At 45.9% G+C, this 27,963-nt stretch overlaps 1 protein-coding gene across 2 annotated transcripts in view; it reads right to left on the bottom strand.

Moving 5' to 3' along the window:
• Positions 1–24,295: 24,295 nt before the first annotated feature.
• INTS13 (integrator complex subunit 13) overlaps positions 24,296–27,963 on the bottom strand; it is a 70,842-nt gene continuing 67,174 nt past the window's right edge. For both annotated transcript variants that reach the window (XM_073621748.1, XM_073621749.1), the window contains 2 exons: positions 26,640–26,775; positions 24,296–24,640 (listed from right to left, as the gene is read on the bottom strand). In XM_073621748.1, coding sequence (XP_073477849.1) covers positions 24,601–24,640; positions 26,640–26,775 — 176 coding nt within the window. In that variant the 3' untranslated portion in view covers positions 24,296–24,600. The remainder of the gene's footprint in view (positions 24,641–26,639; positions 26,776–27,963) is intronic.

Raw genomic sequence — 27,963 nt, 5'->3', positions numbered from 1 at the left:
TTTCCACCTGAATTCCGGGTTGGCCAGTGAATGGGGGAAGTACGGGTGCTGCAGAAGTGGTGGGTTCCCAATTCGGATTGGCGAATGCAGCAGGAAGGGCACTATGGGCACGACGGGCCTGTGTTCATCTTCTTAGTGGCAGCGGGACACTACTAGTGCTTGCCACCTCGGCAGCTTGAACTGCACTTCTGGGACTCGCCACGTCACCACGTGATACTGTGCTGGATGTACGACAAGGGTGTACTAGGCCGCTGGTGCTTGCCAGTTGACTAGAAGGAATAGCGGCGCTAGTATTGCTCTGCTCCATATGAGGGACCTGCGGTTCTTGCACTTCAAGGACAGAAGAAGAAGATTGGGGTCTGGTACACCTGACCTTAGCAGGGACCACAACTCCGTTGTCAGAGCTATCTGTCATGGAGCCGCTGTCCTCTACAGGATCGTATTCTGAGCCTGAATCTGACAGATGAGTGACTTCCTCTTCGCTATCTGTCATGCTCAGAAACGTGTAGGCCTCTTCACTAGTGTACCTTCGATTTGCCATTTTGGGCTCTAAATTTAGGGGTACACTAGTGAGACTCACAGGCAAAAAAGCTCCTGACTGTTAGCGACTGATTCAAAACGCTACCAAAAAACTGTTAGCGATCGCAGGGATCAGGCCTGACTCTGCGAACGCTGCAGTTATGTGTGCTTAGTGTTTTGTAAGTGTCAGTGATCGATCGATACTGCACTTGGGTGGGCTGGGCAGGGCTGGGCCGAGGGGCAAAACGCAGGTGCTAGCAGGTATCTGGGCTGATCCCGCTAACACTGTGTTTATGGGAACCCTAAACTGCTGGGGATGCTAGTATAGATCTGATTGGATTAGATATTGATCCGTTCAGATACTATAGCACTAAGGGAGGTGTACGGTGCGTGCGTGGGTGTTAGCGGTACTGGCGCTAAACTGATGCTGCCTGGGGCGACGCAGACCTTATCTGACCCTAAAAACGTAACTTATATCACCGCCGGGCAATTAGGGGGTTAAACCTTTATAAGGTAATAAACGGCGGGTGCCCTAAAACTATAGTAAACTATAAAAAACAAACTAACTAACCAGCGTCACCCATAACACTTATACGGTGATCACTGGTGAAAGGGTTAACTAGGGGGCAATCAGGGGGTTAAAACCTTTAGTAGGTAGTATATGGGGGTCCCTGTCGCTATAAAACGCTGACAACGAACCTATATACTTACCTCCCTAACTAGCATCACCAGTGACACTAATACAGCGATCAGAAAAACGATCGCTTAGTGACACTGGCGAGGGGGGGTGATCAAGGGGTTAACCTTTATTAGGGGGGGTTAGGGGGGTACCCTAGACCTAAAGGGGGGTACCCCAGACCTAAAGGGGGCTAACCCTAACTGCCCTAACACTTATAACTGTCACAAACTGACACCAATGCAGAAAAAAAAACTGCTATCGGTGTCAATGTGACAGGGGGTACAGGGGGGTGATCGGGGGGTGATCGGGGGGTGACTGGGGGGGTGAAAAGTGTGCCTGGCATGTTCTACTGGAAGTGTAGTGTTGGTGCACTTACTTGATGTCTTCTCTCCTCGGAACTAAAAAGACCGGCTCGAGGAGAGATGACATCACTTCCTCTGCCTCTGTTTACATTACAGAAGCAGAGGAAGATTCTCATTGGCTGGGAGCGATCGCAAGGGGGGGCCATGAATGGATGGCCTCCCCCTCACCCCCTGACGTCTGATGGCTGCCAGACAGAAGCCGACCGCCTCGGGCACCGGGGGGGTCCGATCGGACCCCCTGCCCGCGGGAGGCAGATCACGTACAGGTACGTGATTCTGCCAGCCCGTGCCATTCTGCTGACGTACATCGTCGTGAGGCGGTCGGCAAGTGGTTAATGTCTAAACTACTGGCAACAAAAGTGAGTACACCCCTAAGTGAAAATGTTCTAATTGGGCCCAAAGTGTCAATATTTTGTGTGGCCACCATTATTTTCCAGCACTGCCCTAACCCTCTTGGGCATGAAGTTCACGAGAGCTTCACAGGTTGCCACTGGAGTCCTCTTTCACTCCTCTATAATGACACATTATGGAGCTGACGGAAGTTAGAGACCTTGCGCTCCTCCACCTTCCATTTGAGGATGCCCCACAGATGCTCAATAGGGTCTAGGTCTGAAGACATGCTTGGCCAGTCCATCACCTTTTCCCTCAGCTTCTTTAGCAAGGCATTGGTCGTCTTGGAGGTGTGTTTGGGGTCGTTATCATGTTGGAATACTGCCCTGCGGCCCAGTCTCTGAAGGGATCATGCTCTGCTTCAGTATGTCACAGGACATATTGGCATTCATGGTTCCCTCAATGAACTGTAGCTCCCTAGTGCTGGCAGCACTCGTGCAGCCGCCAGGCCATGACACTCCCACCACCATGCTTGACTGTAGGCAAGACACACTTGTCTTTGTACTCCTCAACTGGTTGCCATGACACACGCTTGACACCATCTGCACCAAATAAGTTTATCTTGGTCTCATCAGACCACAGGACATGGTTCCAGTAATCCATGTCCTTAGTCTGCTTGTCTTTAGCAAACTGTTTGTGGGCTTTCTTGTGCATCATATTCTGGGACGACAGCCATGCAGACCAATTTGATGCAGTGTGAAGCGTATGGTCTGAGCACTGAAATGCTGATCCCCCACCCCTGTAACCTCTGTAGCAACGCTGGCAGCACTCATATGTCTATTTCCCAAAGACAACCTCTGAATATGACACTTAGCACTCAGCTTCTTTGGTCGACCACGGCGAGGCCTGTTCTGAGTGGAACCTGTCCTGTTAAACCACTGTATATTCTTGGCCACTGTGCTGCAGCTCAGTTTCAGGGTCTTGGAAATCTTCTTATAGCCTAGGCCATCTTTATGTAAAGCAACAATTCTTTTTTTCAGATCCTCAGAGAGTTCTTTGCCATGAGGTGCCATGTTGAACTTCCAGTGACCAGTATGAGAGAGTTATAGCGATAACACCAAATTTAACACACCTGCTCCCCAGTCACACCTGAGACCTTGTAACACTAACCAGTTACATGACACCGGGGAGGGAAAATGGCTAATTGGGCCCAGTTTGGACATTTTCACTTAGGGGTGTACTCACGGTTGTTGCCAGCAGTTTAGACATTAATGGCTGTGTGTTAAGTTATTTTGAGGGAACATCAAATTTACACTGTTATACAAGCTGTACACTCACTACTTTACATTGTAGCAAAATGTAATTTCTTCAGTGGTACATGAAAAGATACAATAAAATATTTACAAAAATGTGAGGGCTGTACTCACGTTTGTGAGATACTGTATATCAGACTGGGGTTCATTATATACAATAAGAGAGAGTGCTATATGTCAGACGGGTCAATATACTATAAGAGAGTGTTATATGCAAATATCTCTAGTAACACAGAATAATTGCTTTCTTGGATCGTATATAAGATCCCAAAATATATATACAATCATGTAATCCAAAATTTTTTTCCCAAATCCTGCTACAGTTACGAACACCCGAGTTACGAACGACTCCTACTTACGAACGGCCTCAAACGCCAGCCACTTGTGCTCCACGCTGGTCCTGGATACCTCTGGACACATCCCATACTGCAGTACTACATGTACTGCATGGCCAGAAGAGCCCCAGATAACATAACAAGCGCCCTGAACATCCTACATCCATGTACAGGTGGACGTTACACTTACGAATGCAGTGTTCTGACCGAAAGTTACACTTACAAATGCAGTGTTGCGACTTACGAACAACTTCGACTTACGAACAAACCTACAGTCCCTATTGTGTTCGTAACTCGGGGACTTCCTGTACTATGGACAAGTAGGCAGGTTGAATATGTTGGTTTTAGTGAGTTAACGCTGGCCCAGGCTAGAGGAAGGGATTAAGTCTGTAAAGTTCAGTTCCCCGGCTTTTTGGTCTCAGCCAGCCCACCTATGCTATAGGAAGGGGGAAAGGCCGAGGTCCAGAGGTCACTGGTCCTTAGTTGGTTCTGTTCTTGCTCACGGCTTCTGGTACTGGAAATGCTGCTCCTTGCAGTCCGCTGAAGGGATTTACAGGGGGACATCCAAGCCATGAAGCATGCCAAGATGAATGATCAGCTCATGAAGGTATGATTGGGCAGCCACACTACTGTATTTTAGGGAGAACTTGTTCAGTAAAGTTTGCAACACCCCCTGCAGACCTAAAACTTGGTGTAGTCGGCAAGGATGCGCTGCCGCTGACACCACCCACCCCACAGACATAGCTCCCTGTCTAGCCAGGCAGTGCTGAGCCCCATAGCATCTACATGGTCTGCTGTAAATGTAGTTATGTCCTTAGCAATAAACTGTGCTGCATGTATGCTAAGTGTTGGTGCCTGTGCAGTTCTTGGCCGTATTCACAAATATCTAACCCAGATCAGCCCCTGCACAGCCTCTTACCCTGTGACTTGCTCCACTGGAGAAGAGACTGAGGTAATGTTTGCTCCTGCCTGCAACAGACTGATGACATCATCTCAGCCTAGGCAATGGAACTCCAAATCAAGGTGAAACAAAGTGTATGACCAAAAAAGATGGGACTTTAAAAAGGTGCTGTGTACTTACCAACACTTGGTACCGTTAGGGGGTCCAGATCAAGGATGGCTCGGTTTCTTGTTATACAGTGTTCTGAGATTTTTACATATATAGAATTCACAAAAAAATTCCATATATTTTATGCTGTCTGATTGAGGAGGTTCCCCTTTGCTTCTTGTCCCAGATATACAACAAGAATTTAAAGGACAGCTCTACAAAGTTGGAGGAATTTGGGCTGACTTTACACAATGCAATCTGTTTGTACCATTTCCTTTAGATTTACCAAAACCAATTGATACGAGGACAACCTGAGCAATCTATTCAACTTGTATCAAGTTCTTGCACTATATTGTGAATGGTAGATCTAAAGAAAATCAGAAGAAAAATTCCGTAAGAGCAACAAATGGTTGATTTTCATATAGTGTGTACACAGCTTTCGACATCTAAATCAGACTTTTCAAACGGAAATTTCCGAAGGGACAAACTCCAAAATTTTTCTCATATGTAAACAGAACTAATGATTTTTGTTTAATGTTTACTATTTTCGTACAATAAAAATCAGATATGGAAGACTGCACTCGATCAGAAACAATAGACGACAATAATCTATGCTACAATGTTTCTACGTCAAATTAAAAAAAAAAAAAACCCTTTGTCTGAGAATTTTAGTACCATCCTTGGGTTCGACTTGCTGTGAAACATGGAGGAAAACCGAATGATCGTTCGCCCGATTTTCTTATAGTATGTACCCACCTTTAAACCGGCCACAAGCTATACACTCTGATTATACAATTGCCTTTAGGCTGGGTTCACACATGTCCGGCTGCAGTTTGCAGTCCAGAATCCGGTGTGGTTTTGTTCACTGGTTCAGGTGCAAATTTTTACTTGAATTCGCACCTAAACTGGACCCAAAATCACACAGAATCCTTTTCAGAAATGGACCGCGGTCGCCCTGGATATGTGGACCGGCTTCATTGAAAGTCAGTCTAATTCACATGTTATGCAAATTGGATGCGGTTAAAAACGCTTCCAATTCACATATAAGTGAACTGAGCCTTAGACTTACCAAAACCATGCAACAGGAGGACACACCTAAACAACTGACCAGACTGTATAGTGTGCATGGCTTTAGACAGTGTTCACCAGAACAGGTGTCCCCTTTGGAAAATGTTCTCTCCTGTTCTGGTGACAGCTGCAAAATGTTTGATTTTGCATCACTTCCTGTCCTGGTAATACTGGTCAGCAGGAATCTCCCCCGCAGGGACACAGACAGTACAATAAACATGATCCAAAATCACAAATAGAAAGTTTGGCCTTTACATACACTTCTACATCCCCTCCTACATCAGAATCCCCATCAAAGCCCCCTTCTACATAAGAGTCCCCATCAAAGCCCCTCCTACATCTGAGTCCCTGTCAGTGTTGCCAACCTACCAGATTGAAATTTACTGACACGACAACCAAAATTTACTGGCACAGCCAAGTTTTTACTGGCTTTTCCAAAAGTTACAAAATTACAGTTGTAAGTGCAAATTTCAGTATTTAGGCTACAAATAAGTACAATATGCAATTAGCAATGTTATTCAAGGTAGATATTAAGCAAAAAAAAAAGCATATTTCTTATTTTATTTTAAATATAGTAAGTGGCTCAGGGACAGGACTCAGGGGCAAGAAATTAGAATGGGCAACACACGCACATGAAATAGACTCTCACAGTGACACAGTGTGCACTGCAGCAGCATAGATCACTGACAAGTCACATCCTGAGTCACAGTTACAATCTCTATCCATGCTAGGTGAGGTGGTCCTCTCAGTCCCCTCCAGTCCAAACAGCATTGACAGTCCTGCTCCCGGGTCCCGCTCCCAGCTTGCCTTGCTCCTGTCCCACAGACCCGCACATGAGGCTCTGGCCACTCCGATTGGCTCCCTTGCACCATGACATCACACGACATGCTCAGGCACTATCTTCACCAGACCCGCCCCCCGCCGGTATCACCCGAACACACTGTAGCAGGTACTTGGATGGTCCTGGCCGGCTCTGGGCCCAAGCTGCGCTTGCCCAGTTCCGATCCAAGCGCCACGGCCATATTTTTTACTGACAACCTTTTCCTCTTACTGGCATTTACTGGCAGGGGAAAAGTGCGTGTTTTTTACAGGCTGCCAGTAAAAATACTGATGGTTGGCAACATTGGTCCCCGTTACAGCCCCCCTTATATCAGAGTCCCCATCAAAGCCCCTCCTACATCAGAATCACCATCAAAATCCCTCCTACATCAGAGTGCCTATCAAAACCCCTCCTACATCAGAATCACCATCAAAACCCCTCCTACATCAGAATCACCATCAAAGCCCCTTCTACACCAGAGTCTTCATCAAAGCCACCCCTTTCATTAGAGTCCCAATCAAAGCCCCTCCTTACATCAGAATCTCCATGAAAGCCCCTCCTACATCAGAGTGTCCATGTAAGCACCCCTAACATCAGAGTCCCCATCAAAGCCCCCCTTACATCAAAATCCCATCAAAGCCCTTCCTACATCAGAATCTCCATCAAAACTCCTCCTACATCACAATCCCCGTGAAAGCCCCTCCTACATCAGAATCCCCATGAAAGCCCCTCCTACATCAGAATCCCCATAAAAGCCCCTCCTACGTCAGAATCCCAATGAAAGCTCCTCTTACAGCAGAATCCCTATCAAAGCCCCCCTTACATCAGAATCCCCATCAAAGTCCCCCTTACATCAGAATCCCCATCAATGTCCCCCTTACATCAGAATCCCCATCAAAGCCCCTCCTACATCAGATTTCCCCGACCCAGCCTGCCTGACTCTGCTATCTTCACTTTGACCCGTTGCCGAACTCCTGCTTGCCGACTACTCTGCTGTTTGCCCATTTGAACTCATCTGCCTGATCTCCTGCCAACCCGGACTGTCTGACTCTGCCTACTGCCTGTTGCCTTGTGTTGCTGCATTCCCGGCCTTCTCATCCAGCTCCAGGTGCCACTGTTCCAGTATCTTCTGCTTTCCAGTTTGCTGATCCTCTCCGGCCTGTCATCATCTGCAGCTCAACCATCCCTGAAGGATCTCTAGTTCCTGTGCCAGCCACTGCAACTTCCATCAGGCACTCCTACCCACTGTGCTCACGAGACCACTGTTCCCACTCCAGTGGCTCCTGAACCAGCGTTGTAAAAGGGGTCTTCTCCTACAAGTCGGGCTCAACTATCAGGTACCTAACAGTACAAACAGCCATGACTGAGCCTGCAGGAGAGACCTCCCCTATAAAGGAGATTTGCACGCATCTTGCGGCCCTCACCGGCCCTGGTAACGTGGCCTCTGCTTCAGCTGCCACCCCAACACAGACTCTCTCGTCTCCCTCTGTTGTAATGCTTACACCTGAGCCAAGGGTTCCCATTCCTGAAAGGTTTTCTGGGGACCGAACCAAGTTCCGGGCCTTTCGCAGCGCCTGTCAGCTTTACTTTGCCCTGCAACCCCGGACCTTTTCCCTGGAGGCCACCAAGGTGGGGTTTGTGATCTCCCTCTTACAAGGAGAACCTCAGACCTGGGCTCACCGTTTACTTGAAACAGACTCAGTTCAGATCCATTCCTTGCTTTCCTTCCTTGAGGCTATGGCTCAGCTTTATGAGGATCCTCAGCGGACTGCTACAGCTGAGTCAGCTCTGTTTGCGCTCCAGCAAGGCCACAGACCGGCCGAGGACTACGTCACGGACTTCAGACGCTGGAGCGCAGATACTCAATGGAACAATGCAGCCTTACGTCATCAATTCCGCATGGGCCTGTCCGAGGGTTTGAAGGATGAGCTTGCTCAGGTCGGTATGCCTGACACCATTGAGGATCTTATCACCTTGATGATTCAGATTGATCGTCGCCTCCGTGAACGCCGGTCTTAACATTCTTCCCAGCAGACCCGCCCAATGTGGATCACCGCAAAAGCTCCAGTTCCTGCTTCCCATTACTTACCTCCAACCTGCTTGAACCTGGTCAGTTCAACGCCTGATGCTCCCAAACCCATGCAGCTAGGGCTGATGCGACCTACCTTGTCTCCAGAAGAATAAGCACGCCTTCCCCAGCTAAATCTCTGCCTCTACTGTGGTGGAATAGGCCACTATGTGCACAGCTGCCCGGTTAAGACCCGTAAGTGTCCACTTTCTGTTCCTGACAGTTTCTCTGCCTTGACCGCTAATGCAACCCATCTTGCTCTCCCTCTTTCGTTACAGCTCCTGGGAAGGACAATTCAGGTCAACGCTATCATTGACTCCGGGGCATGCAGTTGCTTTGTGGACGGCGTCTTTGCCTCCCAACAAAACATTCCCCTACAAGAAAAAACACATAGACTTTCCGTTTTCTTGGCAGATGGCTCCCGCATTAAATCTGGGCAAGTCTCTCAGGAAACTCTTCCTCTGCCTGTCACCAGTTCTCAGCATGAAGAAATCCTAACTCTTGACGTAATTTCTTCCCCACTATTTCCGATTATTCTGGGCATGCCCTGGCTCCAGGCCCATAACCCTCACATCGATTGGATTATCGGCGAAGTTAAGTTTCTGTCCTCCTATTGTCAAGAACACTGCTTACATAAACGCTCCAGACCTCCAGCCACCTTACTATGTATGGACACTGATCAGGACTTACTTCAATCCGTACCAGAGCCTTATCAGGAGTTCGTTGATGTGTTCAGTAAAAAGGGAGCAGACTCCCTGCCACCCCATCACCCATATGATTGCCCAATCGAACTTCTTCCTGGGGCCGAAATCCCTTTTCGGGCGCATCTTTCCCTTATCTGAAAAGGAGCAAGAAACACTAAAATTGTACATTAATGAGAATCTGGAGAAAGGATTTATTCGTCCCTCTACTTCCCCAGCTGGTGCCGGAATATTTTTTGTTTCTAAAAAAGATCAGACCCTCCGTCCATGTGTGGACTATCGGGAGCTAAACAAAATTACGGTCAAAAACCGCTACCCGTTGCCCTTGATACCTGAACTGTTTCAAAAGTTGAGATCTGCTGTTATCTTTACCAAGCTAGAATTAAGAGGAGCCTACAACCTGGTCCGCATCCAGGCCGGGGATGAATGGAAAACGGCTTTCCGGACTCGGTTTGGGCATTATGAGTACCTAGTCATGCCTTTCGGCCTATGTTACGCTCCTGCCACATTCCAGCATCTTATCAACGATGTATTCAGAGACTTTCTAGATATCTTTGTAATCGTCTACTTAGCCGATATTTTGATATTCTCTGGGTCACTTAGTCAACACCGGGAACATGTTCGCAGAGTCTTGGCCTGTCTTCGTTTGCACGGACTATACGCAAAGGCAGAGAAATGCGAATTTGAGCAAAAGGACATTCAGTTTTTAGGCTTAGTGATCTCCCCAACCAATATCAAAATGGACCCTCAGAAGGTATCCGCCGTGCTAGATTGGCCAGTACCCTTGGATAAAAAGGGAGTGCAATGCTTCATAGGGTTCGCAAATTTTTACAGGAAATTCATCAAGGGGTTTTCCGCCATAATCTCACCCATTACGCAATTAACTAAACAGAACTTTCATTTTCAATGGAGCCCGGAGGCCCAGGACACCTTTGAAAAACTTAAAGGATGCTTCACTTCAGCCCCAATTCTCAGTCATCCTGATCCGTCTTTGCCTTTCATCCTGGAAGTTGACGCTTCCGAAGTGGCCGTGGGAGCAGTCATTTCTCAGCGGCAGGGCAACAAGGACCTAATGTGGGATTTTTCTCTCGGAAACTCTCGTTGGCTGAACGGAATTATGATGTAGGTGATCGGGAACTACTCGCTATCAAAGCAGCATTGGAGCATTGGTATTTGTTAGAGGGCGCTGTTCATCCGGTAATAATATATACCGATCACAAGAATTTAGAATACTTGAGATCTGCTAAACGATTGAAACCTCGACAAGCCCGTTGGGCCTTATTCTTTACACGCTTCTGTTACCACATCACGTATCGGCCAGGAACAAAAAATATCAAACCAGACGCGTTGTCACGCCTGTTCGACAATCCTAGAGACTCATCTGTACCTGATACCATACTGCCTGCAAACAACTTTTTACTCCTTCGGACGGATCTTCTGTCTCTGATCAAGGAAGCATCCACAGATTCTTCAAGCCTCCAGGGAATCACCTTAACACCTCGAGAAGGTTTATTGTGGAGAGGAAGACAAATATTTGTTCCAGAAAGTGTTCGAGTCAAAGTGCTAACCCTACTTCAGGACCATCCACTTGCAGGACACTTTGGGGTCCGTAAGACTCTTGAACTCGTGCAACGCACGTTCTGGTGGCCCAATTTGAAGGAGTTCTGCAGAGAGTATGTCAGTTCTTGCCCTGTCTGCATCCAGAATAAGACCACAAGAAACCGAGCCTGGGGGCTGCTTAAACCTCTACCGGTACCCAACAGACCCTGAGAAAATGATAGCAATGGACTTCATAGTCAAACTTCCATGCTCAAAGGGGTTTTCAGCTATCTTTGTGGTCATCGACCGCCTGTCTAAAATGGCCCATTTCTTACCTTTGAAGGGAACACCATCGGCTGTGGAGACGGCCCGTGTATTCATTAAAGAGATCATCAGGCTGCATGGAGTCCCTGCAAATATAGTGTCTGACAGGGGGTGCAGTTCACCTCACGCTTTTGGAGAGCCGTGTGAGATTCTGAAGATCGAACTAGCCCTGTCCTCAGCATATCACCTTCAAACTAATGGGCAAACAGAGAGGACAAATCAGACTCTCGAACAATACATTAGATGTTTTACATCTTTTGTACAGGATGATTGGGTGTCCTTGCTGCCCCTAGCAGAATTTGCGTATAATAATGCTAGCCATTCCGCCACTGGTCAGTCCCCCTTTTTTTGACAATTATGGTTTTCATTTATCCTTTTTGCCTGACTTTCTTCCAGAACCCTCAGTTCCGGCAGTTCAGGATACATTGCAGTTTCTCAGCCACAATAACCGGGTATTACAGGAGGTGGTATCCAAGGCACAAGTAGACAGTAAGAGGACCTTCGATCAGAAGAGAAGAGGGGAGCTGAACCTTCGGCTTGGTGATCAGGTATGGCTGTCCACGAATACTATTAAGTTGACTTGTCCTTCCAAGAAGCTTGGAGTTTATTGGTCTTTTTCGGTTAAAAGGAAGATCAATGAAGTGTCTTATGAACTATGTCTGCCTGACTCTCTTAAAATCCATCCAGTGTTTCATGTGTCACTATTGAAACCTGCTGTGCCTGATCCTTTTCCTGATAGAGGAACCAGGGTTCCCGAACCTGTCCTAGTAGATGGAAGTGAGGAGTATGAGGTGGAAGCCATCCTCAATTGCAGGAAAAGACTGTTTTTAATCAAGTGGAAAGGGTATGGTGCAGAGAACAATTTGTGGGAACCTGACAGCAAAATACCACGCTAAACGCTTAATCCGTGCTTATTTTTCTGCTCACTCTGAAAAGAAAAGTTACCTGGGCATCCGGAGGCTGCCCGTTGAGAGGGGGCAATGTCAGGGACGTGCTGGTACCTTTCAGGGGAATATGCATGCGCGCATGCACACGCAGGGCCTGTCCAGAGTTATGCAGCAGAATTTACCCACTGGTGTGCATCGGCAAGCTCCACGGACGCGCGCGCGTGTGCACACGCACGTGGGCGTTAGCGCCGTTTGGCGCCACGGTGCCTTTAAAAGTATGACAGCTGCACTCATGCGGTGCTGTTCGTCTGCAGCTCTGTACCTGTGTTCCTGTATCTGCTTGCTGATTGTTTACTGCTATTACCGACCCGGCTCCGTCTGACTCTGCTACTATCTCCAACCTGACCCGGCCTGCCTGACTCTGCTATCTTCACTGTGACCCGTTGCCGAACTCCTGCTTGCCCGACTACTCTGCTGTTTGCCCATTTGAACTCATCTGCCTGATCTCCTGCCAACCTGGACTGTCTGACTCTGCCTACTGCCTGTTGCCTTGTGTTGCTGCATTCCCGGCCTTCTCATCCAGCTCCAGGTTTGCTGATCCTCTCCGGCCTGTCATCATCTGCAGCTCAGCCATCCCTGAAGGATCTCTACTCAGTTCCTGTGCCGGCCACTGCAACTTCCATCAGGCACTTCTACCCACTGTGCTCACGAGACCACTGTTCCCACTACAGTGGCTCCTGAACCAGCGTTGTAAGAGAGGTCTTCTCCTACAATTCGGGCTCAACTATCAGGTACCTAACAGCCCCTCCTACATCAAAATCCCCATGAAAGCCCCTCCTACATCAGAATCCCCATGAAAGCCCTTCCTACATCAGAATCCCCATGAAAGCCCTTCCTACATCAGAGTCCCCATGTAAGCCCCTCTTACATAAGAATTCCTATAAAGTCCCCCTTACATCAGAATCCCCATCAAAGTCCTCCTTACATCAGAATCCCCATCAAAGTCCCTCCTTACATCAGAATCCCCATCAAAGCCCCTCCTACATCAGAATCCCCATCAGAGCCCCTCCTACATCAGAATCCCCACAAAATCCCCTCTTACATCAGAATCCCCATCAAAGTCCCCCTTACATCAGAATCCCCATCAAAGGCCCTCCTTACATCAGAATCCCCATCAAAGCCCCTCCTACATCAGAATCCCCATCAGAGCCCCTCCTACATCAGAATCCCCATCATAACCCCTCCTACATCAGAGTACCCATCAAAGCCCCCCTTACATCAGAATCCCCATCAAAGCCCCTCCTTACATCAGAGTCCCCATCAAAGCTACCCTTACACCAGAATCCCCATCAGAGCCCCTCCTACATCAGAATCCCCATCAAAGCCCCTCCTTACATCAGAGTACCCATCAAAGCCCCCCTTACATTAGAATCCCCCATCAAAGCCCTCCTTAAATCAGAATCCCCATCAAAGCCCCTCCTACATCAGAATCCCCATCAAACCCCCTCCTACATCAGAGTCCCCATCAAAGCCCCCCTTACCTCAGAATCCCCATCAAAACCCCTCCTACTCCTAGATAGTAAGCTCTAACGTGCAGGGCCCTCTGATTGCTCCTGTATTGAATTATATTGTAACTGTACTGTTTGCCCTCGTGTTGTAAAATTACTGTGTAAACTGCGCTATATAAATCCTGTATAATAATACTACATCAGAATGCCCATCAAAGCCCCTCCTACATCAGAGCCCTCGCTTACATAACAGTCCATCTTACATCACAGAGCCAGATAGAATTTTACAGAGGGCTGGATTTGGCCCTCATGCCGTAGTTTGGAGACCCGTGGTGTAGAGCAATGATGAGGCACGGAGGGAGCCAGTCTAAAACAAGGAGAGTTGGAAGCTCTTATGCCGCGTACACACGGTCGGACTTTCCAACGGGAAATGTTGGATGTGAGCTTGTTGACGGAAAATCCGACCGAGTGTATGCTCCATCGAACATTTGCTGTCGGAATTTCCACACAGAAATGTTTGAGAGTAGGTTCTCAAATTTCCCAGCAACAAAACTTGTTGTCGGAAAGTCCGATCGTGTGTACACAAGTCCGTCACACAAAAGTCCACGCATGCTCTGAATCAAGCAAGGAGCCGCACTGGCTATTGAACTTCCTTTTTCTCGGCTCGTCATACGTGTTGTATGTCACCGCGTTCTTGACGTTCCGAATTTCCGACATTTGTGTGACCGTGTGTATGCAAGACAAGTTTGAGCCAACATCCTTCGGAAAAAAATCCAGTATTTTGTTGTCGGAATGTCCGATCGTGTGTACGAGGCATTATTCTATATAACAGGTTCTACCTGGACAGCGACCCTTGGCACAGCCCCAGGGTTGTTACAAAAGTAAATATAATAATTAAGTTGTCCTATTCTATATAACAGGTTCTACCTGGACAGCGACCCTTGGCACAGCCCCAGGGTTGTTACAAAAGTAAATATAATAATTAAGTTGTCCTTCCATAATTATCACTGTAACCGATTGTTATGCTGATCTTCTGCAGGGAAAGGTATTCTGAAGGAGATCCCCGTTACAGTAACCTTATTTACATAAAGTATTGTTCAATTCAATGTAAGTCACAGAGCCAACAGAAACCACAACAAACTAAGATGGTAATTAGAGTTTCCTCATTAGAGTGTATCTAACGCCCCACACACACGGGCTGAATGCCGGGCGATATTGGCCAGTTAAAAGTCAGATACAGCCCACTTCATTTTCTGACTGGAGGAAGGCCAACATCATGTAACTCAAGGGTCCCCAACCACTGGGCCATGGCCTCTCTGCATCCTGACCGCGAGTGTGACCAGCATGAAAGAGCCGGGCGGGCGGATGAGAGAGTCGGGCAGACGGCATGAGAGAGGCAGGCAGGCAGGCGGGCAGAATGAGAGCTGGGTGGATGAGAGAAGCGGGCGGGCAGGCAAGCAGAGATTACCTCATCCCTCTCTGCCCGTCCCGCATCACCGCTCTTCCGCCCTCACAGCCGATGTTCTGTCAGCCTCCTCAATGTTGGAGGTGCAATGGGGAGCAGAGAGATGACATCATCCCTCACCGCCAGCCCCGCATCACTGCTCTCCTGCCACTGTACTATATTGACCAGTGCTGCCACCAATGCAGTGACAATCCGCATCTGGTGACAGGCGACGTGGCAGGTGAAAAGCTGCATCTGAAGGCAGGTGACTTTGCAAGTGACAATCCACATCTGGTGGCAGGCAGCATGGCAAGTGACAGTCCACATCTGGTGGCAGGCAGCGTGGCAAGTGACAATCCACATCTGGTAGCAGGCAGCCTGACAAATGACAACCGTGGTGATTGAAGCGCTGACACCAGCCATTGCCCTGACAAATTGCCAGCGAAAAATCACTTACCCCCCGGGCCTTGGTACAGTTTTCTTCCATACAGCCGGTACCTGGTGCCAAAAAGGTTAGGGACCGCTGATCTAACTAATTCTTTCCACCCCAGCCTTGCTGTCCCTTGTCTGCCCCTATTCATTCATTGGGTTTCAGTTCTTTTAAATCATAGAGGTGGTACCTAGGGTGGTCTACATGCAAATACAGTCTGCCTAGGAACACCCACTGCTCCAGACTGACATTCTGATATTTGCATAACTCCTCCAAAGAACCAGCCTAACTGTTTGTATCATGTCTGAGGGCTCCTGAGAGGAGTAGTGAGGTAGATTGCTGTGATGTTTTCAGAAAGCTATGTACAGCACCCTGCCAGCCCCTCCTACCAGTCACGATCTGTTTGCATTGCATAGAGAAGTACAGAGGCATAACCTCCAGCTTTCCGAGATGGCAATGAGGGACACCTATTAGCAAAAGGCTGTAGGTATAGGACACAACCCTGCCATGCCCACCTTAGCTGCTTGCCGACCAACCGCCGCAGTTACAATTCGGCAAGCTGGCTTGGCTGCGTGAATTGCCCTAGGTGTACGTCAGGCTCTTTCACGGCCCTGTGTGGGTGCGCGTGCGCGCCGATTGGCCAGCAGGAGAGCCAATCAGCAGGTCCGGCAGACTCGATGTCCGCCGGCTGCCTACAATCGTTCCCCGCAGAGACAGAACGTTCTGACAAGGGATGACACACAGATCCTGTCTATCTGCTATTCAGTAAGACGGATCTGTGTGTTATCCCAGATAGCCATCCCCCATACAGTTAGTAAATACACCCAGGGAACACAGTTAACCCCTTCCCTGCTGGTGTCATTAGTACAATGTCAGTGCATATTTTTAGCACTGATCACTGTAATACTGTCACTGGTTCCCAAAAAAGTGTAAAAAAAAAATGTCAGTTAGGTGTCCAATCTGTCCGCCGCAATGTCGCAGTCCCGCTAAAAATTGCTTATCACCGCCATTGCTAGTAAAAAAAATAAATAAAAATAAAAATGCTATAAATCTATCCCCTATTTTGTAGACACTATAACTTTTGCACAAACCAATCAATGTACACTTGTTTTTTTTTTTTTTTACCAAAAATACGTAACAGAATACATATTGGCCTAAACTGATGAAGAAATTAGATTTTTTAATTTTTTTTATTGGGTATGATTTATAGCAGAAAGTAATAAATATTGTTTTTTTTTTTCCCAAAATTGCCTCTCTTTTTTTGTTTATAGCGGTGATCAAATACCACCAAAAGAAAGCTCTATTTGTGGGGGGAAAAAAAAGACATAAATTTGATTTGGGTACACGGCCACACAATTATCAGTTAAAGTAACGCAGTGCCGTATCGCAAAAAATAGCCTGGTCAGGAAGGGGGTAAATCCTTCCGGTCCTTAAAGTGGTTGTAAACCCTTACAATCCACTTTTTTCTACAGGTAAGCCTATAATAAGGCTTACCTGTAGCTACCCCGGATATCTCCTAATACCTGCCGGCTTTAGGAGATATCCCCTGTATCAGCATGTGCCGACGTCATTGGCACATGCGCACTGACGCAGTGGGACATTCCTGCTGTTGCTTCAGCTAGTGTGCCGTTACCGGTGGCTCCTGCGTGCATGAGTGGGAGTGACTTTATCGTGACTCCGACCAATCACAGCGCCGGAGCCCGTGATACCTGTAAGTAACTCCGGGAGATATGAAGCTGGCCAAAGCGGTGTGCCGGTGTCCTGTCAAGAAAGGTCCCCCGTTGGATAGTGTCCGCCCTGTACTGCGCAGGCGCAGTGCTTGCGCAGTACGGAGGACAAAGGAGACAGCAAAAGTCTCCGAACATGAACAGCTGTTCATCAGCTGTACACGGCGCCTGCGCAATTAAGACTACATTGTGCCACACGCTCCTGATGCTCGTGCAACTCTGCAAGGGGTGGGTGTAGGAGCGGATGCATACAGAAGAGACCGCATGATGGGCAGAGCTCATATGATGGGGGTGGATTTCTCAAAGGGGCGGATCTTTGCGGGGCTTTCAAAACCCACCCTTCAGTTGTGTAAACACGCCCCGCATGTAGTTTATTGATAAAACCACCCCGAAAACCAGCCCCAACTTATCAGCTCTGCCCATCATTGTGAAATACGTCCTCTTCTGTAGGCATCCGCCCCTTACACGCTTCTCAATAATACATCCGCCCCTTCCAGAAATCCACCCCCATTGTATGAGTTCTACGGCCTCTTCTGTATGCATCCTCCCCTACACCCGCCCCTTGCAGAGTTGCATGAGCATCGAGAGCGTGTGGCACAATGTAGTCTTAATTGCGCAGGCGCTGTCTACAGCTGATCAACAGCTGTTCATGTTCGGAGACTCCTTTGTCCTCCGTACTGCGCAAGCGCTGCGCCTGCGCAGTACAGGGCGGACACTATCGGACGGGGGACCTTTCTCGTCAGAACACTGGGACCACTGCGGGGACTTCGATCTAAGGTAAGTATATCATAATGAGCTAGTATGCATAGCATACTAGCTCATTATGCCTTTGTTTGTAGTCTTTTTTATTTTTCTGCCTGGGTTTACAACCACTTTAAGTGGTTAAAGGAGCATTGGACCAAAAAAAAAAAAAATCGGTCAAACCCACAAGTGCTTTTTTACCACTAATATTCATTTATATTGGCTTTTGAAATGTACAAATGCAGCTGTTTAGAAAGTAGATGGAAGATCTAGCACTGGAAAACACTTTTTGATAGGTAAATAGTGCATTTATATCTAGATCAGACCAAAATGAGGGACAAATGAGGAGGAAAGAGGGACAGAGGGACTTTGTTCCGAATGAAAGACAGTCTTGATCTATCTCCTCTCCCCGTTCTCTAATTGGCTACTGCTGCTGTCAGTCAAATCCTGTGGGAGCCAGGGGCACGGGCCGAGCCACGCTGTGTGCGACTATAGACACAGAGTCCAGCTTGGGCACAGGCCTGAAGCCATAGGAAGCGGCTTACTATGGTAGTGCACCGAGAAGAGGAGGAGCCTAGAGCGCCAATACCATTGCACAGAGCAGGTAAGTATAACATGTTTGTTATTTTACAAAACAAAAATTATGCTACACATTTGCTTTAAGCCACACCTTGAAGAGGTAATATAACTAATGGACACCAACCACAGTGAAAAAAAGTTCCATTGATCATACTGCATTATTAAATGAATGCATTTATTATGCAGTCAGCATTCAAAAATGTTCTGCAACAATGATCCTGTATGAACCACACCTTACATCAAGAACTGATAGATCCAACACTGAACAATGATTTATAATAGCGATATGGCCATGGTGATCACCAACGCTTTGTTCCCTTCACGGGTCATCAGTTATTTATCAGTAAATATACCAACTGAAAATAAAAAAATTCCAAAGGATTAATGACCATTCTCGAGATCAGAAGATTTTAACATATAGATGTTTTCAGAGAACTTTCTCCCGATAGTTGACAATTCTTCATCACAATGATCATAAGTGTATGGACAATGTCAGCTTATATATTAAAGGCCAGTTGAATCTTCAAGCTGAACTCCAGACAAACCACTAAATACACAGCTGAAAAACATATATGAGGGATGTTTTACCTGCTAGCAAATTTGTATTTATTGTCCATTCAGTTCTGAGATTTACACAGCTATGCCACACAGCTCAGCCCTGCCTGTTTTTTTCTCTGCTGCAGTTCAGTAAGGCCTTATGCACACTTGGCATTTATTCCTAGAACATGAGGCTCTGGCGTTCAGGTGCAGGTGGAAGATACAGGCACACCATCCTGACCTATTGCTGCACTAAGACTGACAGCTGCTGCAGCTTGATGGGGCTGGACAGTGCACAGTGCTTACATTTAGTGCAGTATGTTACCAGGGACCAATGAACAGAGTAACCATCCGCCCTCAAGTCTGCTGATTGAGGGCCGGTTCACACTGGTCCGAAATACGCACGGACTTTGAGAGCACAATCACATCACATGTCAAAATGAATGGTTCCCATTTACTTTGGCTGTAAAATGCATTTTGTTAAACAAAGGAATTATAAAAAATAAATGGTTCCCTATGAGAGCCGTCTTAGTGCGACTTGGACACGATTTCAGCCCATTGATTTGAATGGAGGTTGCATCCAAGTCAGATCATCATCTTAACTGATCCGACCTGTGGCATGCGACTTGTGCTCTAAGGATCTCGAAGATAACCCAAAAAAAAAAAAAAAAAGAAAATAGTATGGGGGTCCCCCCGAAGACCATACCAGAGCCTTCGCGGTCTGGTATGGATTTTGAGGCGAAACTCCAAAAGAAAAAAAAAACCGGTGTGGCCCCCCCTCCAAAATACCAGATCCTTATCCGAGCATGCAGCCCAGCAGGTCAGAAAAGGGGTGTGTGTTTGTGGGGGGACGAGTGAGTACACCCCCTCCTGAACCATACCAGGCTAGAAGCCCTCAACATGGGGGGGTGGGTTCTTTGGGGCAGGGGGGGCTCTGTACACTCACTTGCCCCCCCCCCCACCCCATTTCTGACCTGCTGGGCTGCATGCTCTGATAAGGTCATGATATGTATTTTGGAGGGGAGGGCCCCCACAGTGTTTTTTTTTTTTTTTTCTTTTGGAGTTTCGCCTCAAAATCCATATGGTGGTGGGGGGGACCCCATACCATTTTTTTTTTTGGCTCCAGTGATGTGTTCTTCCTCCGGTCTTCTCCGCCGTTATGACATCTTTGATGTTTGCCAGTTCTTCTATAGCCATGGGGAGATGTCACATGACACTCTACCCTTGTGACGTAACAAGGGATGGAGTCTCATGTGACGTCACCACATGGCCACACCCCATTGGCTATATACAGTGCATCCGGAAAGTATTCACAGCGCTTTACTTTTTCCACATTCTGTTATGTTACGCCCTTATTCCAAAATGGATTAAATTTATTATTTTCCTCAAAATTCTACAAACAATACCCCATAATTACAATGTGAAAGAAATGTGAAAGACGTTTGTTTGAAATCTTTGCAAATTTAAAAAAAATAAAAAACAAAAAAAAATCCCATGTACACAAGTATTCACATCCTTTTGCCAGGACACTCAAAATTGAGCTCAGGTACATCCTGTTTCCACTGATCATCCTTGAAATATTTCTACAACTTGATTGGAGTCCACATGTGGTATATTCAGTTGATTGGACATGATTTGGAAAGGCACACACCTGTCTATAAGGTCCCACAACAGTACATGTCAAAGCACAAAACAAGCCATGAAGTCCAAGGAATTGTCTTTAGACCTCTGGGATGGGATTGTATTAAGGCACAGATCTTGGGAAGGGTACAGAAAAATTTCTGCAGAATTGAAGGTCCCAATGAGCACAGTGGCACCCCTCATCTGTAAATGCAGGAAGTTTGGAACCACCAGGACTCTTCCTAGAGCGGGCAGCTGGGCCAGACAGGGTGATTGGGGGAGAAGGTCAGGGAGGTGACCAAGACCCCAATGGTCACTCTGACAGAGCTCCAGCATTTCTCTGTGGAGAGAGAACCTTCCAGAAGAACAACCATCTCTGCAGCACTTCAACAATCAGGCCTGTATGGCAGAGTGGCCAGACAGAAGCCACTACTCAGCAAAAGGCACATGACAGCCCGCCTGGAGTTTGCCATAAGGCACTTGAACGCCTCTCAGACCATGAGAAACAAAATTCTCTGGTTTGATGAAACAAAGATTGAACTCTTTGGCCTGAATGGCAAGTGTCATGTCTGGAACCAGGCACCACTGTCCATGAGTGGCCCAGACTTAAACCCGATTGAACATCTCTGGAGAGATCTGAAAATGGCTGTGCACCGACGCTCCCTATTCAACCTGATGGAGCTTGAGAAGTTCTGCAAAGAATGGGAGAAACTGCCCAAAAGTAGCCAAGCTTGTAGCATCATACTCAAAAAGACTTGAAGCTGTAATTGGTGAGAAGGTGCTTCAAGAAAGTATTGAGCAAAGGCTGTGAATACTTATGTACATGTGATTTTTTTTTGTTTTTAATAAATTTGCAAAGATTTCACATTGTCATTATGGGGCACTATTTGTAGAATTTTGAAGAAAATAATTAATTGAATCAATTTTGGAATAAGGCGCTAACATAACAAAATGTGGAAAAAGTGAAGCTCTGTGAATACTTTCCATATGCACTGTAAGAACTGGCAGACATCAGAGATGTCACAACGGTGGGAGCCAGCATCGGAGGACTGGGTCGGCAGCGGAGAAGACAGCAGCAGAGGGAGAAGACCGGAGGAAGAACACATCACCGGAGGGAGAAGACAGCAGCGGAGAGGGAAGAACACATCGCCAGAGGGAGAAGACCGGAGGGAGAAGACATCGGTGGCGGAACCAGAGAACGAAGACACGTTGGAGCTACGACGGGGGACATTCATTTTTTTGATACAGGACTTGTCAAAACTGTCTGTTGTTATTTACACTAAACTGCTTTTTTTCGGGGTGAATGGGTAGGGGTACCCCATATTCATTCACATGGGGGGTGGGTTTCTTGACACAAAGAGAAAAAAGGTGACAGGGGGAGGGACCCCCAGTTGATTGACAGCCTCATCCCCATTTGTGTGCTGTGTCAAAGGGGGGGGGGGGGGTGGGGTGGGGGTGGCGGCTCTTCCCTCCAATCAGCGTTCAGAGCTCTCCTCAATGCAGAGTGTAACTTAAGCTCTCTGACCCTTTTTTTCTGAACTCTCAGACAAGCTTTAAATATTTATCACTTTGAATGGACGTAGGGAAGAGAAGACTGCAAAAAAACAAAACAAAAAAAAACAGGTACAATTTATGTAGAAATTGTTTCATCTATGTGTATCACCAGAGGCCAATCACTTCAGTGGGTATATGTGAGGCTTTTCAACCACTTTAAATGACATTTTATATGCCTGGAGTTCAGCTTTAGATAAAAAAAAATGTGCTTGTGTAGAAAATTTGAGTATCATTGTTTTTTAAACTAAGGCGGGGTTTTAATTTTACATTAACACATTGTGGTAACACACAAAGCACTAATGCAATGCCCCTGTGCAGCACACAAATTCTGCCTTAAAGTGCACCGCAGGCTGCATTAATGCACTACAAAGTAGAAAATTGGCCTCTAAGATGCTTCCTTAGCAGATATTTTTGTTACCTTTACAACAAAACTGCCAGGATGACTTATTTTTTTCATGGCACTGCGAGAACGTCTGCCTCTCCTGTGTTAATATTGACACAGGAATCTACCTGCAGTCAAGATACACGAGTCCTTGGCGCACAGCAAGTTTATGATTGTCTTATATCTGTAGTGTTTTGGTTGTCAAAATGACCAGTGATTGCGCATTTCTTGTAAAGGCAGTACAAGGTTACAGAATACGAAGAAAAAAGAGGATTAAGGTGAGGGGCTGCAGCAGGAACTGATCTGCGGGAAAGCCACCATTCACACCTGAGCGATATCAAGTGCGTTTCCAGAAGTGCTTGAATGCTCAACACCCAGCTCTGCATGGTATTCTATTGGGCTTATCTATATCTAAAGGTAATTGTTACTAACATTCAATTACAATATGACTTGTGTCATAATTGTGCACGCTATATTATTATTATTATTTTTTTTGCCAATTTTTTTCCCACGAAAGTGGAGTTGCCCTTTAAGGTTTTGCATGTTGTGCCATGCTTTTAAAAGGGGCAAGTCTACCTAAAACTTGTCTTAGCTCCACCCAGTACACATAAAGCTGCCTAGGGAGAGACTTCATCACTGTTGGTGGAAAATTCAATCTAACAAATATTGCAGCTGGATTTCTTGAAACATTTATGAAGCTTGTTGGTTACCATACCCACTTGCGTTCACAGGGTGATGTGGTTGTCCCTTCAGCACTGGACCAACCTGTTGAGGGGCCATACGATTCGGATTTAGTTGGACAATGCCATGGTGGTGGTGTACACGGATCATCAGGGAGGAACCAGACATTTCACTGCAATAAGAGAGGTAGAGCCGATTCTGTCCTGGTCAGAACTGTATGTTCCAGCTTTGTCAGCCTTCTACATTCCAAGCATAGACAATTGGCTCCTCAGTCATCAGAGTCTGCCATGTGATCTCTACAACCAGAGATCTTCTGGGACCTGTCTCACAAGCTGTGGATGTTGGATATGTACCTCCTGGCCTCCAAGTCTAAAAAGCTGGGCAGGTTTGTTTTTAGCAATTCCTTGGCAAAAGCAGTAGATTGCTCTGGTGATTCCATGGGATTAGAACACCATGATCTATGCCTTTCCTCCCTAAAAACCTCTTCCTTGCCTGCTCTGCAAGATCAAGATGAGGGGCATTGCAGCGATCCCCCCTGCCCTGAATTGGTCCAAGTGGATATGGTATGCCAAGACAGTAAGACTTAGTAAGACTTTGGCCAGCCTGTTCTGGATTTACTGTCCCAAGGACAGATTTACTATCCAGCTTCTTGTTTGCTGGCTTTAACAGCATACCGGTTAAATCCCAGGTTCTAAGGGACAGGAGCATCTTGGAATTTGTTTCCTACAATGCTCAAAGTGGAATTCCAGCTTACACCTACCTCTAGCCTTAAAACGATCCCCTTTCCCTCTTAATACCGAAGCTACCCCTCCTAACACCAGTGCAAGAAAGATTTATATACTTACCTATTTTCACATGCAGTGGATTTGTACAGGGCAGCCTGGATCCTCCTCTTCTCGGGTCCCACTTGGCTGCTCCTGGCCCCTCCCTCCTGTCGAGTGCCCCCACAGCAAGCAGCTTGCAATGGTCCAAAAAGCTGGGCAGGTTTGTTTTGAGCAATTCCTTGGCAAAAGCAGTAGATTGCTCTGGTGATTCTGGCAGCAGTATAATCTAAAGATGAAAGACCTCCTGTATCCCCCAAAAAGACTGCGACAAAGGATTTTGCAGCGAGTACAAAAATCCCATTTTTATATTATTTTTTACACAATAAACTAAACAGTTCTTTTTTTCTAAAAAGGGTACAACAAAACAACTTTAATATAATTTTTTTCAAGGCGGGAAGATTAGTTCATTGTTATCCCCAAAAACCGGATATCTTATTCTTCTCATTGTATTAAAATAGTTTGCCCAGAGTCTGCACATTTACAGATGATAGAAAATGCTAGAAAGTGTCCAAAATGGTAAAAATTGATCCGTATGCTGTAAAATGACAGAATTCATCACGGTGTGACAGAATATAGTTCATCACTGTCTTCCAGCTTTTCCATTTTCAACAGGGTCCGTTCTGCAAGGAAATAGAAAAAGTGAACATGTTAAAACTGTATGTCCAGGCAACATTTGAAAAGGATAAAATAGTACATCTCTGCAATACATGCATATTTTCCCATTTTTTGACACTTTAACCACAGCCCCGGAAGATTTGGCTGCTGAATGACCGGGCCATTTGTTGCGATTCGGCACTGCGTCACTTTAACTGACAATTGCGCGGTCGTGCGACATTGTACCCAAACAAAAGTGACGTCCTTTTTTCCCACAAATAGAGCTTTCTTTTGGTAGTATTTAATCACCTCTGCGATTTTTATTTTTTGTGCTATAAACAAAAAAAGAGCGACAATTTTGAAAAAAAAAAGCAATATTTTTTACATTTTGCTATAATAAATATCCCCCAAAAATATATAAAAAAAATAATTTTTTCCTCAGTTTAGGCTGATATGTATTCTTCTACATATTTTTGGTAAACCCCCCCCCCAAAAAAACGCAATTCCATGTTATATTGATTGGTTTGCGCAAACAAAATAGGGGATAGTTCTATGGCATTTTTATTATTACTTTTTTTTTTTAGTAGTAATGGCGGCGATCTGCGATTTTTACCGTGACTGCATCATTATGGCGGACACATCGAACACTTTTGACACTATTTTGGGACCATTGTCATTTATACGGCGATTAGTGCTATACAAATGCACTGATTACTGTGTAAATGACACTGGCAGGGAAGGGGTTAACTACTAGGGGGCGATGAAGGGGTTAAGTGTGTCCTAGGGAGTGAGTCTAACTGTGGGGGGGAGGGGCTACCTAGGACATGACAGCGATCACTGCTCCAGATCACAGGGAGCTGTGATCTCTGTCATTACACAAGGCAGAACGGGGAGATGCCTTTGTTCCTCTCCACACTGCAATTGCGGGCCGCCGGAGAACATCGAGTTCCCGGGACCCGTGGGTGCGCGAGCCCGAAAGGTGGCAAATTTAAAGGGACGTACCTGTACGCCCATTTGCCTGCCTGTGCCATTATGCCGACGTACATCTGTGTGCGGCGGTCAATAAATGCTGGCAACACTGCCTCTGCTCGCACTAAAATTCCAAGCCCTTCCCAGTTCACCTTTGCAAAGCACAGAACACCTTTCTGCTATGTTATGGAGATGAGGGGAGAGGTTCTGTAGTTCAAACATAATTTCTGTAATAGAGTGACAACCTTGCTTCTTTACAAATACAATACGATGAGTGAGTGTTGTGACCCCAGGACAAGAAGTGTGTCACTGGTGGGAAAAGTAGCTGAAAATAATGGGAAAAAAGAAAAAAAAAAAAACTGTAAAAAATAGGACTGGTAAGCTACAATATAATACATTTTTTCCTTGGGTATAGATAATATTTAAGAAAACGTTTGTCGTTTTTTTTTTTTTTTTTGTTCTCTAAATGAATATGCATTTAGATTAAAAAAAAAACGAAAAAAAAAAAAAAAAACACCCTACCTCATCCAATCAGAGTGGCGCCTGTACTGAGCAGCCAACCTCCTGTGTTCACAATGCAGCAGCGCAGTCACTCAGTATAAATCACTGGAGTAGGGATGTTTGCTACAGCAATTTTCAGCTTCTGAAGGGATCCCACAGTCATGGTACATGCATAGTTACATTGGTTCAACCTGAACCAATGTTGCCATGTAAAAAAATGTCCGAAATTCTTGTTTAAGGATGTATTAATAAATGCAGACCTGCATTAATTTGTGTATTTTATATCTGCCTGGAGTTAAACTTCAAATTGAATTAAGTTCTTTTCTTGCTCACATATTCTGCTTTACACTGCCCAGATAGCATAGGGCCAATGCTGTGTCAGAAGATGTGGATGCCTGCTGGGAGAGGATGAAGATGTTGGACAGGTTCATACTGGCCCCGTCTATACAAGTCAGCTTGACATAGACAATGCCCCCCGTCTTCATCGCTCTGCAGACAGCCAAGCCTTCCAACTGGTCCTCTCCAAACGATGTTAATCTTCCCTGCAACTCTCACCCATTTTCTTCCTTTAGGTGTTGGTACAGTTCAGCCTTGTTGTTGACAGAATTCGTACGTCCAAAAAACTCCTGATGTTTCCTGGAATTGGCAGCGTTAATTCTTGAACTCCACAGAGACAGCAGAGACATGGGACCTGTAGACATTAGGAGAATTTAAATAAACTTTGGAGCATTTATTAAAAATATAGTTCAAAATGTTACATACTTGCATAATTTTCTTTTATGTACAGTGAAATCTATCACTTGACTTTATCAAATCACATATTCATTTATTTTAATTTTACAAAAACACACAGCCAAGGCGCTCCGGGGAGGTCATATGAAAACAGTATGTGGGGGGAAGATGCACTAACAACAGCCCAGGATCCACAGGAGACAAGGAAACCCAGTTGAAATCACACTTTCATGAAAAGGCAATTAAAAGTCTTACATGGTGCAGTGAACACAGCTGCTAGTTGAAAGATCCAAACCAGTGATGGAGGGGATGTGCCGGAGAGACCGCAAGCCGCAGCACAGGGATCGGATGACCTCCCTGGAGCACCTTGACTCTGTGTTTTTGTGTATTGTCTTTATCACTATCCCAGTGGTCACTGCTGATATGGATCCACATTGTGATACTGCAGTATAGCGCCTTACATGATTTTATATTTATTTTAATTAACCCTCTCAGGATCACCAATGCCTATATGCCCTGGACAAATTTACCAGCATCAACATGTGCAAGTTACTTAAGCTATAATTATGCGACTAATTTGGATACCCAAATATATTTAATATTTTTTAAGGATGCACAAGGCTTTTATTTATTTACTGTTTTATTACAAAATATATGTTTTTTTTATTGTAGGCTGACAAATGTGCAAAAATGTTAGAAATAAGCTTTTTTTCAATTATATATTTTTTTATTATTATTACTGTAATTGTATCTGACAAATATAGTATTAAACAGATAAACACTGCCACCTTCAGGCTGTAGTGGTATCTGCAGTGCCCTGTTCAACCTCCAGTCAGCCAGTCATAGCTGACCTAGTGATTATACGTTAATGAACCACCCCAATTGCCAATGGGGACCAGAGCTGTCACTGACAGCCATCTGGTGGCTCAGAAAATAGGAAGTTATTTTACGTATATCCCCACCATGCGGCACCGAGAATGGTAATTTAATGATAATCTACACAATGGGAATGAAAAGGGTTTAAAGAATATTTTGCATTAGTTAAAAAACATACTACAAAAGCAGATGGAGCAGTGCTGTATTTAGACTTCATGCTGTCCTGAGACCAGATGAGTAAAGTCTGAACTGGCTCTACCATTTTTGTCAT

The sequence above is a fragment of the Aquarana catesbeiana genome, linkage group LG03, assembly GCF_042186555.1.
Source record: "Aquarana catesbeiana isolate 2022-GZ linkage group LG03, ASM4218655v1, whole genome shotgun sequence".
NCBI lineage: Eukaryota > Metazoa > Chordata > Amphibia > Anura > Ranidae > Aquarana > Aquarana catesbeiana.
The sequence above is the reverse complement of the archived record's forward strand: the minus strand, read 5'-3'. Positions and strand labels throughout refer to the sequence as shown.